At 54.6% G+C, this 15,856-nt stretch overlaps 1 protein-coding gene across 5 annotated transcripts in view; it reads right to left on the bottom strand.

Moving 5' to 3' along the window:
• ARHGEF10L (Rho guanine nucleotide exchange factor 10 like) overlaps positions 1 to 15,856 on the bottom strand; it is a 181,895-nt gene that overhangs the window by 7,552 nt on the left and 158,487 nt on the right. For all 5 annotated transcript variants that reach the window (XM_025399555.1, XM_025399565.1, XM_025399559.1 and 2 more), the window contains one exon: positions 2,741 to 2,915. In XM_025399555.1, coding sequence (XP_025255340.1) covers positions 2,741 to 2,915 — 175 coding nt within the window. The remainder of the gene's footprint in view (positions 1 to 2,740; positions 2,916 to 15,856) is intronic.

Genomic DNA, 15,856 nt, shown 5'->3' with positions numbered 1-15,856 from the left:
CACTCTGGAACCTCAGCCTACACCCAGCCCTCTCCAGGGTTCAGCCTCAGGGAGGTCTGGCAAGAGAGGGGTCACCTCTGTCTGCTCTGATGCAGCTGATGCGACAGGAATGGCACACTGACCTGGAGGGTCTTAGGACGGGCAAGGAGTCCTCGTAGGAGATGCAGGGTGGGGATGCAGTAAAGACGATGATGGCAAATGTCACCATCATGGACTGCTGCTGGCTTGAGACGGGGACTGTGGGCACTGCCCTCACTCTGTCTCATGCAACACCCACACCTGCCCTGCGGGGTGGGGACCGAGGATGGGAAGCGAGTGCTTCGAGTGCTCCCAGTCAGAGTTGGAAGGCAGGGGAGCAGGGATTCCGGGAGGAATCCTGGCTCCAGGCTCTGGTGTACCCCACCCAGCATGGCCAAGCTGACTCAAATCTCAGCCCTTCATTGTATGAATGGGGAAACTGAGGCCCAGGACAGGAACACAACCACCCAAGCCTACACAGCAAGTGTGAGGAAGCTCTAATGAGAGCCCGTGAGGCTGCTCCTGGCTCTGTCCGTATCAGCACTGCGATGGCAGACCAGTCATTTCACCTCCCGAGCCCCAGCTTACCCGGCCCTCAAATCATCGTAACAACGAATGCCCTTCCTTCCTTAAAGGCAAAGAGAAAGTAAAGAAAACAGACGTGAAGGTGCGTGTGAAACACAGTGAAGTCAGGGTTGTACAGGCAGGAGGGGCTGTTCTAACTGCAGCCGGGTCTGTCCACACATCCTGCCTCCCAACACTTGATGAGCTTCACTCTCTCACTTTCCTCTGCGCTGACAAGATGAGATTCCAAAGATTTTTAAAAGCCCGTAAGATTATCCATTTCTTCATTGTTCCACTAACTTGAAATAATTTAGCTATCAGAGGAAATGTGGAGATAGTTCTGTGATACAGAGACATTTTTATCGTACTTAAAATGGATTGAACTTGTATAATGGCTAAATACTATGAAACAAGAAAGGGAGGAAGGAGGGAAGGAGGAAAGAAGAGACGGAGGGAGGAATGGAGAGAGGGAGGGGGAAGGAGGCAACCCAAACACAGGTCCCACCAAGCCTCTCACACACCCCAGGAGAGCATGAGTGAAGGGTTCAGTCTCATCGGGCACCTGCCACCCTGTTGGCCCAGGACACCCACATTCCCAGCCCGGGCAGCATTTATCCTCGTAACAGTCCCTGAGCTGGGAACTACATCCCATCTTACAGAGGGATGAAGGGCTCCAGAAGATGAAGGGACTTGTCTGATACTACGCGTTGGCCAAGCCAGGCCTCAAGCCAACTCTCTTTCCCCATTACACACAGTAGGATGCTGGACTGAGTCCAGTCTGATGTGACTTGTGGTCCTGCCTCTGGTCCACTGCATGACCGTGGGCAAGACGCCTGGCCTGCTGAACCAATCTCAGTGTCTGCATCTGGAACGTGGGGACGATCCCCAGCTCGTGGGGTTAGGGTGACGTGAGATCCTGTACCTAAGCACCTGCGGCCTCACCACCTCGGGCCTGAGCAGGGTGGCAGTTATTACACCGTTGTGACTGCCATGGACTGTGTTGTTAGTAACCACTATCCCCGTGTGACCAGTTCAGACCCAAGGACCATCATGACCGGCTAAGAGGAAGCAGAAACCAGGCTGATTTCTAGGCCCTCAGGAGGGAGTTAGGGACCAGGTGCCTGGGGTAGGTAGAGGTCCCCAAGGCTCCTGCAGTGCCGGCTAACGTGACTGCCCTTGGTATGGCCCCAGAAGACAGAACACTCAACCCTGCTGGGCATACGGCTGCTCCCAGCCTCCGCCATGGTTCATCTGCCAGGTCCTGTGACAATCAGCTCCAGGCCCCTGTCTGCCACACGAGCTGTGTTTCCCTGGCCCGAGGGCCCTTTGGCTCTCCCAGCTGCTGAACCCAGCACTGCCTGGGGCACTGGGACAAGACAGAGCCACTGCACCCTCCCACACTGGCCTCAGGTCAGTCTCTCTGGGGGAAGCTGGGCCAAGGAGGGAAGCAAGGTTAACTGATGCCTGCTGGCCCCATAGGCTGCTCTGAAGCCAGCTGGGGTGAGGATGGGCATGGCGCCTGCATCTTGGGCAGCAGGTGGTAAGGAAGGGCTAAGAGCCAACTCCATGGAGGCCTTGGGGGCATTAGGTGAGCTCCAGCCTTAATCGTTCGCTGCCATTCCCACTTCATCTACACACGGCTATAGGAGGGGCCCCAGCCATAGCAGATGCCATCCAAACCCACAGACCAGAAGGCCAAGAGGGACATTTGCCTTTCTTAGAACAACCTCCAAGGACAGAGACCATCCGTTGGCTTTCTCACTTTCCCATCACCTCATCCTGCAGGGGATTTGAGGCAGAATTGGGTGTTTGGTCAACCTGGGGAGTGGGGCAGAACAGAAAGACCTGGCTTCCTGCCCAGCTTGGCCTTTCCTTAGCAGCTGCCTGACTTTGGAGGGCCCACAACTGGGGGCCACTTCTTGAGCGCCCCAGGGTGCTGTGATGTGGTAGCTGGACACAGTGACAGGCAGGGGCTTTGAGATGACAGTCCTAGGTGTGAATCCCAACCCCACCACTTCCTGGGGAGTGCCCTGCCTTAAAGCCCCAGTTTTCAGGGTTGACGAGGGAAAATGGGATAGGCTGCCCAGGTCACACCGCTACCTGGCCGTGGAAGGTGCTCTGTGACTGTCACCTCCCGCCCTTCCCGCGGTAGCCTCACCTGGCAGGAGGAAGGTGGTCCTGGTGGCAATGTTGATCTCTTGCAGATGCTCCAGGGTCTCGGTGTGGAAGAGGCGGATGGAGGTGCCAGAGGAGAAGGCCATCCAGACGCCGCTGCCTGCCTTCACCATGTGTGTCACACTCACTGCCTCATCCTGGTGCGCCTCGAAGCTTTGCTGTGGCACAAAGGGAGGGGTGTCGGTGCTGGCTGGGCCTGCCAGCTGAGCCTCCCTACAAGGCCCCATCCCTGGGCCAGCCATTCTCACATTCTTCAAAAGCACAAGCTACTCAGGGCTGGAAAGGAACCTTAGAAGCCCAGCTGTGCTGTGTTGGCCAAAGTTTAACAACTGGAACCTTAGAAGCCCAGTAGTGCTGTGTTGGCCAAAGTTTAACAACTGTCAGGGAATCCTGCTTTGCAGGGTTTGCCAATTTCCATGGTGTAAACATTCTAACGTGGCCAGTTGCAAACTACCAACATGATATCACCAAGTGAGGAGCAGGAAAGACAAGCACACGCTAACTCACAAGCCAATAGGACCAGGCACGGTCCAGTGACCCCTCAGAGCTTTACCTTACTGAAGGGGAAGATGGAGCCAAAAATCACGAAAGAAGAAGTTGTGGTTTACGTAAATGATTTAAAGTGACAAAGGCAACCGACAGAATGACCGGGTAAGGAATGGGGGTAATATGAGCCAAATCCTCATCTTTCACAGCGAGGAGACAACAGGTAATGTCCCAAAATTGGTACATCAGGAAGCAGCAGAGTGAACAAGTTTGGGTCCTGAGGAAAGTGCCAGGTGGATTAAAAACAGAACAGGTGAAAAGCGTTCTCTTCCAAAAAGCAGGACTGAGATAGGAATGGGGGACAAGCCTTTCAGGATAAACCACTCCATGCTTTTTGTTTTGTTTTGTTTTGTTTTCTTGCAAGTACAATTTTGATCTTTTTTTTTTTTTGAGACGGAGTCTCATGCTGTCGCCCAGGTTGGAGTGCAGTGGCGCGATCTCGGCTCACTGCAAGCTCCGCCTCCTGGATTCACGCCATTCTCCTGCCTCAGCCTCCTGAGTAGCTGGGACTACAGGCGCCCGCCACCGCGCCCGGCTAGTTTTTTTTTGTATTTTTAGTAGAGACGGGGTCTCACTGTGGTCTCGATCTCCTGACCTTGTGATCCGCCCGCCTCGGCCTCCCAAAGTGCTGGGATTACAGGCGTGAGCCACCGCGCCCGGCCAATTTTGATCTTAAAACAAACAAAAACTTTTTTAAAAAAGAAGATACGAATGATCAGGCTTCCCCTCCACTGCAGGACAAAGCCCAAGTTCCTTAGCTCAGCATTCAGGGCCCCAGTGCTGCCTCCACTCCTGCCCTTCCTTGTGGGCTCCCTACGTGTCAGGCCAGCCAATGCTCAGGACGCACCACAGCCGTACCTCCGCCCTCACCATGACTTGCGCACAGCACGTAACCTCCCTCCCCAACTGTCCTCCTTCAACATCTGAAGACTCCACTTCAGGGTGGCGTCCTCAGTCCAGGAGGCAGGCCCCACCCCGCCCAAGGACCAGCCACTTCCTTCTGAATGGTGTGCTCTGCTGTCTAGCCTGGAATGCCTACACCATTCTGTGGCTGTACTTGGCCACTTCCCACATAAGACTGTGGACTCCAAGGACAGAGCCTGAGCCTCATGCCCTTTAGTGTCTGTCCCCTGCTTGACACAGGGCCCAGCACAGTAAAATTTGGTCAAAAAATGAATGGATGGACATTTCAATTCCATCTACAACACTCAGATGTCACTAACTCAGGCACACCAGACTAGAAACAATCTAAATGCCCAAGCCTTGGGGACAGCCAGGTAACTCTGTGTATCCAGCTCTGTACTGTCCTCCCTGCATTTAAACTCGTGCTTACAGATACTGCATGATGGACACAGAAAATGTGAATGCTACAGAAAATGAAATTAAAAAAAAAAAACCCACACCCAAAGCTGGGGAAAGAAGAGGGGCAGGGGAGGGAGAGCTGCACCCTGAGGATTACTCCAGGAGCAGGATGGGGTACGTTGCCTCTTTTCCAGTTTTCTGCCTTTTCTCCTTTTTCCGTAAAGAATTTGTCCTGGGTGGAAGCCCAAGACTGCAGGAGGATTCTGGATGGGGCATTTATTTGGGATCTAACCTGCTATTAAAGCTGACTTCCTTGGCAGCTTCACAGGCCAGGCCTCAGTGTCTTCCATTGTAAGTGCAGGCTGCTATGAGGATTACGGGGACCTGGGTGAGGAGAGCCTGGCACAGGCCCGGTGCCTAGTAGGGTCTCATTTATTCAGCAGATGTTCTGAGTCCCTACTGTGTGCCTGGTACGGGTCTAGGTGCTGGAAATGTCGTGATGACTGCAAGATCCACTCTTGTGGGGCAAACGTTCCCAGGACAGGAGGTAATTAACACAAAGAAAGATTACATCAGATAGTGAGAAGCACTGCACAGAAAAAATACTGAGAGCCATTGACTGGGGTCAGGGAGGGTCTCTCTAGGAGGTGACATTGAGTGAGAGACCTGAATGATGTGGAGGAAACATCCCTGTGATGATTGGGAGGAGGGGGAAGAGCATTCTAGGCAAAGGGCACAGCAGTGCAAAGGCCCGGGGACAGGAATGAGAAGTAGAAGGACCCATGGTGGGGGGCACAGTAATGGGACTGGCCAGGGCAGGTAGGGCCAGATTGCACCAGGCTACCTTGGAGTCCATGGGGAAAAGTTTAGATTTTATTTGCCCACTGCAGGGGGTTGAGCTGGTAAGTTACAGGGTCAGTTTTACTTTTAAAGAATTCAGTCTGACAACAGTGTGGGGAAGGCTGGCTTCTTGGTTTAGCCCCTGAAGACCTCGCGTGGGCTTAGCAAGTGGAGCGGGAGGAACAGGACTCAGCCTCTTTTGCCCTGGAGGATGGCCCCAGCTCCTTCCCAGCTCAAATTACTACGCGGTTTCCCACTGAGTTAAGGAAGCTTGTGAGGGGCAGGGGTCTCCATGGGGAGCTGAGCCAATGAGCTCTGGGCTCATTCCTGATCGGAGTGTGGGGACCAGGAGGGCAAGACTGTGAGCTGTCCAAGGAAATTGCTTTTTCTGAGCCAGTCCCTGATGGCTGAGCTGCGAGTAGCAAGGGTGGCAGGGGGAGCAGGAAAGGCCAGGCTCCCCAGAAGAGGAGAGGGGAGGGGAGAAGAGACAACAGTGTGGTTCCTCTCCCCAGGGTCAGACTGCTCTTGGAGAGGGGTGGTTCTACTGCACAGCCCACCCCTGGCCAGGGGGACGCCCCCAGAGCAGACGCGGTAGTTTCCTCAGACCGAAAGTTCACCAAAGGCAGAGGCGCAGTGTCTCCATTGGGTGGGGACCCCAGGAGAAATGACAGAATCTTGTATCAAGCTGGGCATGCTCAGAGGAAGCGAACTGTCTCCTCTCTCAGACTGGGGACTCAGGCTAAGGGCTCCGGAGGTATCGGGGGTCTCTTCCCCTTTTCTTAGCCACCCACTCCCTGCCCTCAGAGAAGGACCAGGTGCAGGAGGCTCAGACCCTCTGATTTTTGGGAGGAGGCCACGCCTCCTCACAGCCTGCACAAAGTCAGGTTCAGTAGTCCATGCCGTATGGGGGAGAGACCATGTCCCCATCTCTCTAGCCTTCCGCCCATATCTGCTGCCCACAACCCAGGCAGTCCTGGCTTTCAGTTCTCTCATCCTGAGATGTGTGCTCCTTCAAGGAAATATGCAGAATAGCTTTGTTTTGCAGAACCAGCCTGTAGGAGGAATCCAGGAGGAAGGAAACCTCCCACGAGGCCTTGCTGGGAAAAGCCAGCTGAGGCAGCATCAGCCCCAATCACAGATGAGGACAGTGAGGCCAAGGGGACCCTGTCAGCACCTGTCAGCGAGCAGCAGGGCGAATGGAGGGGGCAGCAGGACAGTCAGTGAGACCCAACATGCTTTGTCTGCAGGCTTTTCCAAAACACGGCACGCACCTCCTTGCTCATGGATGCACAAACCTGCACACACTGGGAGAGGTATCTGCACGCTCACACACGTGCAGCCAGCCTCCCTCTCGACTCCCGAAGAAAGGTCAGAAGTACTTCCTGCCTCCGAAAAAGCCAAGCGCACGGAAACCCAGAGGCCTGGGACCAAGGAAAGCTGCACCTGAATCTGCAGCCAGCCAGCCCTGTGTGCTGCTGTCAGAATCTAATTAAAAGAGAAGTCGGTGGTGGAAATCCAGGCTCATTTCTCCAGTGGCATAACAAGTCTGTCTCCAGGCCCAGAGGGCTTTGCAGAAGGCTTGTGCAAACCTGCCAAGCCCAGAGCGGGAAGGCGGGCGGGGGAAAGGGCAGGAATGAATAGGAAGAACGGCACAGCATCTCCAGCCCCAGCCCCAGTCCGGCATGTCTCGGTTACCTCTGGGCTCCTGGGTCCCCTCCTCATGCCAGGAGCCTGGAGTCCTGCCTGAGCCTCCTGGGCCCACAGGGCAGGGAGTAGGTGGAGCCAGAGAGACGTGCCAGCATCACGGGTCCCAGAGGGGGCTGAGGGACTAAGCCTGGCACCTGGCTGAGAGCAGGGGGCAGTGATCACCTGGGCGAGAGCATGGGGGAAGCCCTCACTGCCCACTGATCTTGCTGCTAGCAGGCCATGCAGTTCATTTCATTTTCCAAATACAAGGTATCCACGTACCCTGAGAGAGCTCAGAATGCATTGCCAGGGGAGGCTGTCAGCTCATCAAACTCTGCTCTCCTCCCAGTCAGGAAAGGGTGAAACCCTGTTCACCCAGCCCACCAATCCCAGGCCACGCACCTCCAGACCTGTCCCTCATCCTTGGCTGGTCTGGGAGGTCCAGGCGTGTGGGGTTGGTGGGGTGAGGGGCTGTCCTACTCTCTAAGAGGCCTCTATCCCCTTTATCCCTGAAAAAGGCCACCTGCCCACCCACTACCAGGAATGCCCAGTACTTCCTGCCTCCTCAGCCTCCATGATCCAGGCACAGCTATTTACTGGGTGAGTGCTCACCCTGCACCAGAAACCGTGCTGTTAGGATTATATACTAGAGCAGCCGTCTGCAAACAATGCCCCTCAGGCTACAACCAGCCTGCACCAGTTTTGGTAAATGAAGCTTTATTGGAACACAGTCACACCCACGTAGAAAAGAATCCATTGAAGTAGCTCAAGATCACAGCATTCCAACTGTACACCCCTGGTCCCTGTTGGAGGACAAAATGATCTGCAAGGGAAACCTGAACTTCTTTGGCAGGCTTGGAGGTGGTGGGGCAGGCACAGTGATTCTGAGCCTATGCAGTGGGACTGAGATACACTGATGTTATTGGGAACCAGGGTTTGTATAGATAGAAGAGAATCGGGTGTGGAATGGCAGAGATGAGGGTAGACTCTAGGATCTCAAATCTAAATTAGAGATATCAAAACGAACTCTAACTCGAGAGTTCTTCCCTGGCCCTGTCCACTGAAAGAGCCTGAAGGCAATCACTCTAGCCAGGGCACCCTGGAGAAATGCCTAGAACTTCTCACAGCTGAAAAGCAAGGAAGAGCTCAAAGAATGATGGGGATGTGTCCGAAGGACCTAGAAGCCAGCACGAAGGGGTCCCCACGGGCCAAATTCGAGACAATGTGACATCAAAAATAATAATGATGGTCCTGATTAGAGCACGCTGGATTTTTTTTTTTTTTTAATCTAGGAATTTGTAGTGATAGTAAGGGCAGAGTGTGGAGTGGGGTCAGGGAAATCTCTGTAACTAGTGACAACTAGTCAATGCCAAAAGCATGGCAGAATTAGACAATGGTGAATTGGCAATCACTAAGGATGACCCGTGGATGACAAAGCCCCAGGGGGAAAGTTTGTGGAGGAACAGGATATTCACACAGTCTCCAAGAATCACCCAAAGGTGACTGAGTAATCACAAAGGGAAACCAGCATCTTTAGACTGAGAGATCCGGCCGACGCTACCCTAACCAAGTGATCAGGACGGGGCCAGCTGATCTTCTTCCTCCCCAAGGACTATTGTGGGAGGTGCAGGGCTCCCCTGACCCCCGGCCCCGCAGCACCTGGCCAAATGCTGGCAACTCATTGGAAGGAAATAACCAGGCAATTCCAGACTGTGGAACCTCTATGAGACGCTGGCTTGGACTTCTCAACAAAGTCAATATCATGAAGAAAACAAAAAAGCAAAGGGATTATTCTAGGTTAAAAGGAGACTTAAGAGACAAGAACACCAAAGGCTGCATGTGATTTCAGGCTGGATCCTGGATGGCATTTGGAGGAGTAGCTCTGAAAGATATTTTGGAGACAACTGGGAAAATCTGCACCTGGACAGTATTTAGATAGCATCACTGCATTGACCTCAATTCCTGGGTGTGATATGCCATGCAGTTATGTGGGAGAGACAAGAAGTGTTTAGGGGTAAAGGGTAATGATGTCTGCAACTGACATTTTTAAAAGTGAGTGTATGTCTCTGTGTGTTATGGGGGAAGATTGTAGCAACATGCTAACAGTTAACTGGGTAAAGAATATCTGTGTAATGTATTATTCTCTCACCTTCCCTGCAGTTTGAAATTTTTCAAAGTAAAAAGTTATGGGGGACCAGGTGTAGTGGCTCACGCTTGTAATCCCAGCACTTTGGGAGGCTGAGGTCAGCAGTTCAAGACTAGCCTGGCCAACATGTCTCTACTAAAATTATAAAACTTATCTGGGCATGGTGGTGGGCACTTGTAATCCCAGCTACTTGGGAGGCTGAGGCAGGAGAATCGCCTGAACCCGGGAGGCAGAAATTGCAGTGAGCCGAGATCACACCACTGCAATCCAGCCTGAGTGACAACAGAGTGAAACTCCATCTCCAAAAAAAAAAAAAAAAAAAGTTATGGGAGAAAAGTCAAAGTAATTAAAAAAACAGAAAATGCTGGCAGGCAGAGGGGAGGGGTTGGGTCTGCCTCCTCCGGCTCCCAGATCCCCACTACCCAGTGACTCAGTCTCCTCTGTCATCTGTACACGGGGACAAAAAGAGAACATGCCTCTTGGGCACAGTGAGGATTCCAGGGAAAGCATTGGCACACTATGACCTGGAATGAACCCAGGTGAGCTGAGACGAACCCGTGTGTCCCGCCCCCACCCACGGCTCCCCTCCCTGCAGCCCCCCATCCACCCGCTGCAGGCGCCCACTCAGTCAGTTTCAGGTGAGTGATACTGCTCCCAATAGTGCTGACACAGCCCAGCCTCCAGTCCTACAATATTTATGTGCCTCCAGGTGACGCTTCCGTGCATGGTTCCCATAAATTCCCAGGGTGAGCAGCTCAGCACTCAAAGTCATTAGAGCTGAGATGCCGCCAAGGGGCCGGAAGGCTCGCTGGGTTCAGGGGCTCTCAGGGGCTGCGAGCTCCTGAGGAAATGGCAGGAGGCTGGCGGGGCTTCTACTTTCCAGGTACCCACCGTGTGTCAGGACTTTCCAATGCCTGACTGGGCACTGTGCACACAGTGTCTCACCTCACAGTGACTTTATGAAAAGAGATCAAACCAACCCCGGGTGGCCCAGATGGGCAGGGGCAGGGCGGGGCAGGGGCGGGGCAGGGGCTAGCACCTCGCTCCAAGCTCACGTGCTCTCCTCCGAGGGTCTTACGAGGGACTCTCACTGCTGAGCACCAGAGCTGAGTGTGAGCATGAAGGGGCTGTGCCACCCACTCCCAGCCTGGTCACCACCGAGCTGGCCCTGGGAGACACAGTCGTGGGCCCAGAGATCACCCACGATCACCTGCCAGCACCTCACCAACTCTGCCTCCCTTTAATCCCCACAGCCACCTGGGAGGTGGGCGTCACCATTCCATCCTCACCCCACAGCTAGGGCACAAGAAATGACCTGTGCAGGGCCACCCCGCCAGCAAGGGGCAGGGCTGGGAATTCAGACCCAGGGTCACGTCCGCTCTGCACGGCTGCACTGGGCACGTGGAGAGCCGCCTTCTACAGGCAATTATCACAACTCCCTTCGCTGTCTTTATCTCATTCTCATCAACACTTTACAGCTGAGGAAACAAACTGAGAGGCTAAATGATGTCTGCAAAGTCGCACTGCTTAGGAAATGGGAGGAAAGCCAGATTCAAACCTAGGGTGACCAGTCCGACCCGGTTTGCCCAGGACTGTCCAGGCTGCGGCACCGGAAGCCCCAAACCCCAGGAAATTCCTCAATCCTGGGCAAACCAAGACACTTGGTCACCCTCACGGGACTCCAGTGACAATACTCGGCCTGCAAGCCATGGATGCATCCCTCTGTCGGCTCTGTCTGATTCCCCAACACTCCTGCCCTCAGAGTCTGACCTGGTTGAGGCCAAGAGGTTGTGCACCAGAAGCAGATCTGCCCTGCCTGATGCGTTTCTCAGGGAGGCTGCGGGTGCAACTACCGGTCCACCTCTTCCCAGCAAACTGGTTAAGGTCTCTGGGTCTCCGTTCATTCATCTGGAAGGTGGGCGTGAGGTCATCCTGTGGAGCAGAGACTTCACTGGATGCTGGACTCTCCTAGCCCAGGGCCATCATGGGAGGCTGCGAGGGATGGAGGGATGGACGTCCCTGCCAGCTCCAAGACTTGTGCCTAGATCCTAAATTTCCTTCAATAATCCATTTTGGAATTGATTGTACAAAAGTTGGTATTTTTGGTGTGTCTTTCTAGAAAGATGGTTAACTATTTTTACCAGCATTTCAAAGAGGTCTATAAATCACCCTTGCCTACCTCCAAAAAAGTTAACAATTCCAAAAAAGTTAACAATAACAAGTAACGCCTACTTGTTACTAAGCACACAAGAAAGTGGACATAGATGTTGGGGTCAACCCAACAACCCAGACCAAGGCATACAGAAAGCACCACTGCAGAGAATGCTGTTCTGACCTGGCTGTGCCAAAATTTTGCCTTTAAAAACAAAACTAAACTAAAATCCGGCCGGGCTCAGTGGCTCATGCCTGTAATCCCAGCACTTCGGGAGGCTGAGGCAGGAAAATCACCTGAGGTCAAGAGTTCAAAACCAGCCTGGCCAACATGGTGAAACCTCATCTCTACTAAAAATATAAAATTAGCCAGGTGTGGTGGCACATGCCTGTAATTGCAGCTACTTGGGAGGCTGAGGCAGGAAAATCGCTTGAACCTGGGAGGTGGAGGTAGCAGTGAGCCAAGATCACGCCATTGCACTCCAACCTGGGCAACAAGAACAAAACTCTGTCTCAAAAAAAACAAAAATAAAAACAAAACAACAACAACCACCACCAAAAAAAACCCCACAAAACCTGAAATCCATCAGTGCACCTGGCTATTCTGGAAGAAGTGGAATAGAAAAAGCATCTTGAAGTATGGGCTATTGATATTCTCCTCATTAGTCCTGTTTAATTTCTTTTGTTTTCTTCAATTATGGCAGCCAGGCTAGCGTTTCTTCTCCAGCATTGATACTTTAGGACGGAGGGCTGGGCAGCCAGCTACCTGGGCCATCTGGGCCACCTGGGGCCAGCAACCACCTTTGCTGTGAGTTTTACCCTCAGCAGCTGCTCCAACCTTGCCCTGTACAAGCATGTGCCAGGGCTGAGCTAGTACCTGCGCCTGCCCCCCACGCTGGGGACCTGGTGAAGACTGAGCCATAGAGAGGGCCAGGCATCTTCTGGCTCCTACACGTGCTGGGCTGCCCTCAGCTCAGCTCAGCTCACCTGCAGCCCCCATGAGAAACGAGGGACCATCGAACCTCTAGTCAGAGAGGACAGGGAGGCCAGGCAGGGGAGTGACCAGTGCAGGCAGTGACGGCACCAGCCTGGGTCTGCATGGCATTCACTGTGGCCTGGGATTGTCTTGTTATGTTTGCTGTTTGCAAGAAGCAGTAAACCCACAGGCCCGGGGGCAGACCTGCAGGGTTCAGGTCCCGACCCTGCCACTTCCTGCCTTGGTTTCTTCCATTTTAAAGTGGGTGTGATAATATTAATAGTACCTACTGCACAGGGCTGCGGCGAGATGACTCGAGTTGCTGCTAATGGAGAGTTCAAAGCAGCCTCTGGGACCCATGAGTCTCAAACCGCATTAAGTGGGTGGTGGTGGTCTCTCCCCCCATGTCCCCTCCCCTACCACGCCCATATCAGATAGGCAGGTCCATGAGGGCAGGGGCTGCTGCTGGGACCCAGTGCCAAGCACAGGGACTGAAGCTCCAGCCAGTGCCAACCCTGGGCCAGAGGGCCTGGAAGAGCTGGGACGGCACTGACCGAAGGAGACACCGATACAGAGATAGAAGCTGAGATCAGCAGAGCGTAAGCACGCAAACCAGACCACCAGGGAGGAAGAGACGAGTGAGTGCTGAAAGAGAGACAGACAGACAGAGGTAAGGCAGAAGAAAGAACGCCTGTGCGTGGAAGAAGATGCCGGTGAGCAGGCGCAGTCAGGGTTGTTTCTCTGGATACATTTAACATCTAGAAAGGGAAGCACTGAAGGCAAAATCAGGTCCCTGGCTGAGCCCCCAGCACACAGTAGGGGTTTGGTCACTATCAGCTCCTCGCCTGATGTAAAGGGATTTCCTACACCCTGCTGATTGCAGGCACGCGACCGCCCCTGCCCACCTCCTTTCCTTGGTCCTGCTCGCTCACTCAGCAAACCTCATGGAGCGTTCGTGCCTGCCAGGCCCTGAGGACACAGCATGGCCAGGGAGATGCTCAGAGTCCTGTTCAAGGCCCGAGGCAATGGAGGAGGGAGTGAGGACTAAGGGAGCCCAGAGGAGAACTAGTGGAGGTAGTTGGACTCCTTGGAGAAAGGGGCAGGAAGTCAGTCACCGCTAAGATTCTGCCCAATCAGAAGACAGCCTGAGGATCCCAGCAGAGAGAACAGTGGGGCAAAGGCCCGGGGGAATGGAGTGCCCAGGCAGAGCCTTTGGGGGACTGGGACCTGTCCAGTGGCCGGAGAAGGGGACCTCAAGGGATAGTGACCAAGTGCAGCCTGGGGGGCCTTGACTTTGGGCCACAGGCAGCCTGGATGGTTCTGATGCAGGTTCAGATGTGATAGGAGCTTTGTTCTAGAAAGATTCCCCAGCAGTCAAGCCTCAGCATGAGGCCCACAGTGTCTCCAGGCACTGGCTGTGGCTGCCCTGCTCCGCGCTGAGCTCTGCATAAGGGAGCCACGTGGAGCCTGCAGGCCTTGCCTGCATATTGAATGGTGGAATCCAGACACCTCACCTGGCCCTGCACCACCCCACACCTGCACCCATGCCTGCACCTACACCTGCACACAAACCTGTACCCACACCTGCACCCACACCTGTACCTATACCTGCATCCACACCTGCACCCACGCCTGCACCCATGCCTGCACCTACACCTGCACACAAACCTGCACACAAACCTGCACCCACACCTGCACCCACACCTGCACCCATACCTGCACCCACACCTGCACACAAACCTGCACCCACACCTGCACCCACACCTGCACCCACACCTGCACCCACACCTGCACCCATGCCTGCACCTACACCTGCACACAAACCTGTACCCACACCTGCACCCACACCTGCACCCATACCTGCACCCACACCTGCACCCACACCTGCACCCATGCCTGCACCTACACCTGCACACAAACCTGTACCCACACCTGCACCCACACCTGCACCCATACCTGCATCCACACCTGCACACAAACCTGCACCCACACCTGCACCCACACCTGCACCCATACCTGCACCCACACCTGCACACAAACCTGCACCCACACCTGCACCCACACCTGCACCCACACCTGCACCCACACCTGCACCCACACCTGCACCCATGCCTGCACCTACACCTGCACACAAACCTGTACCCACACCTGCACCCACACCTGTACCTATACCTGCACCCACACCTGCACCCACGCCTGCACCCATGCCTGCACCTACACCTGCACACAAACCTGCACACAAACCTGCACCCACACCTGCACCCACACCTGCACCCATACCTGCACCCACACCTGCACCCACACCTGCACCCACACCTGCACCCACACCTGCACCCACACCTGCATCCACACCTGCACCCATGCCTGCACCTACACCTGCACACAAACCTGTACCCACACCTGCATCCACACCTGCACCCATACCTGCACCCACACCTGCACCCATGCCTGCACCTACACCTGCACACAAACCTGTACCCACACTTGCACCCACGCCTGCACCTACACCTGCACACAAACCTGCACCCACACCTGCACCCACACCTGCACCCGTACCTGCATCCACACCTGTACCCACGCCTGCACCCACGCCTGCACCTACACCTGCACACAAACCTGTACCCACACCTGCACCCACGCCTGCACCCATACCTGCAACCACACCTGCACACAAACCTGCACCCACACCTGCACCCACACCTGCACCCATACCTGCATCCACACCTGCATCCACAGCTGCACCCATGCCTGCACCTACGCCTGCATCCACACCTGCACCCACGCCTGCACCCATACCTGCACCCACACCTGCACCCACGCCTGCACCCACTCCTGCACCCATGCCTGCACCTACACCTGAACACACACCTATACCCACACCTGCACCCATGCCTCACCCACGCCTGTACCTACACCTGAACACACAGCTGTACCCACAACTGCACCCATACCTGCACCCACACCTACACACAACCTGCACCCACACCTGCACCCATACCTGCACAGTATCTGCTCAGCACCCATTTGCCTGTGCTTAGCCAGAGGGGACATCACCAGCATCTTAAGGCTGAGACTCTAGTTTCCCCTTGATGACAGCGCAGGGGGGTGGGGAGGCCACAGGGAGAGATGGCTCAGCCAAGGTGGTTGCCCTGCTTCCCACATAGGCTGTGAGAACTGCAGAGAAGGATGGTTCTCAGTTTCCACAGGTAAATCCCCATCCAAGACTGCTGGGCAGTGGTGGCTGCATGAAAGGTCAGAAGTGATGTGACCAAGACAAAGCTGGGACCAGCCCAGAACAGGTAGGGCTGGGAAGGGGGAGTGGGACAGTTGGGGTTTCCAGGCTTGATCAGAGCCCTAGCTCCCAAGTGGACACTGCACAAAAGACTCAAGCCGCAGTCAAGAACTTATATGATACAGACACGTGTTGCTTAATGACAGGAATAATGCCGTTC

This window comes from Theropithecus gelada, chromosome 1 (assembly GCF_003255815.1).
Source record: "Theropithecus gelada isolate Dixy chromosome 1, Tgel_1.0, whole genome shotgun sequence".
In the NCBI taxonomy this organism is placed as follows: Eukaryota; Metazoa; Chordata; class Mammalia; order Primates; family Cercopithecidae; genus Theropithecus; species Theropithecus gelada.
The sequence above is the reverse complement of the archived record's forward strand: the minus strand, read 5'-3'. Positions and strand labels throughout refer to the sequence as shown.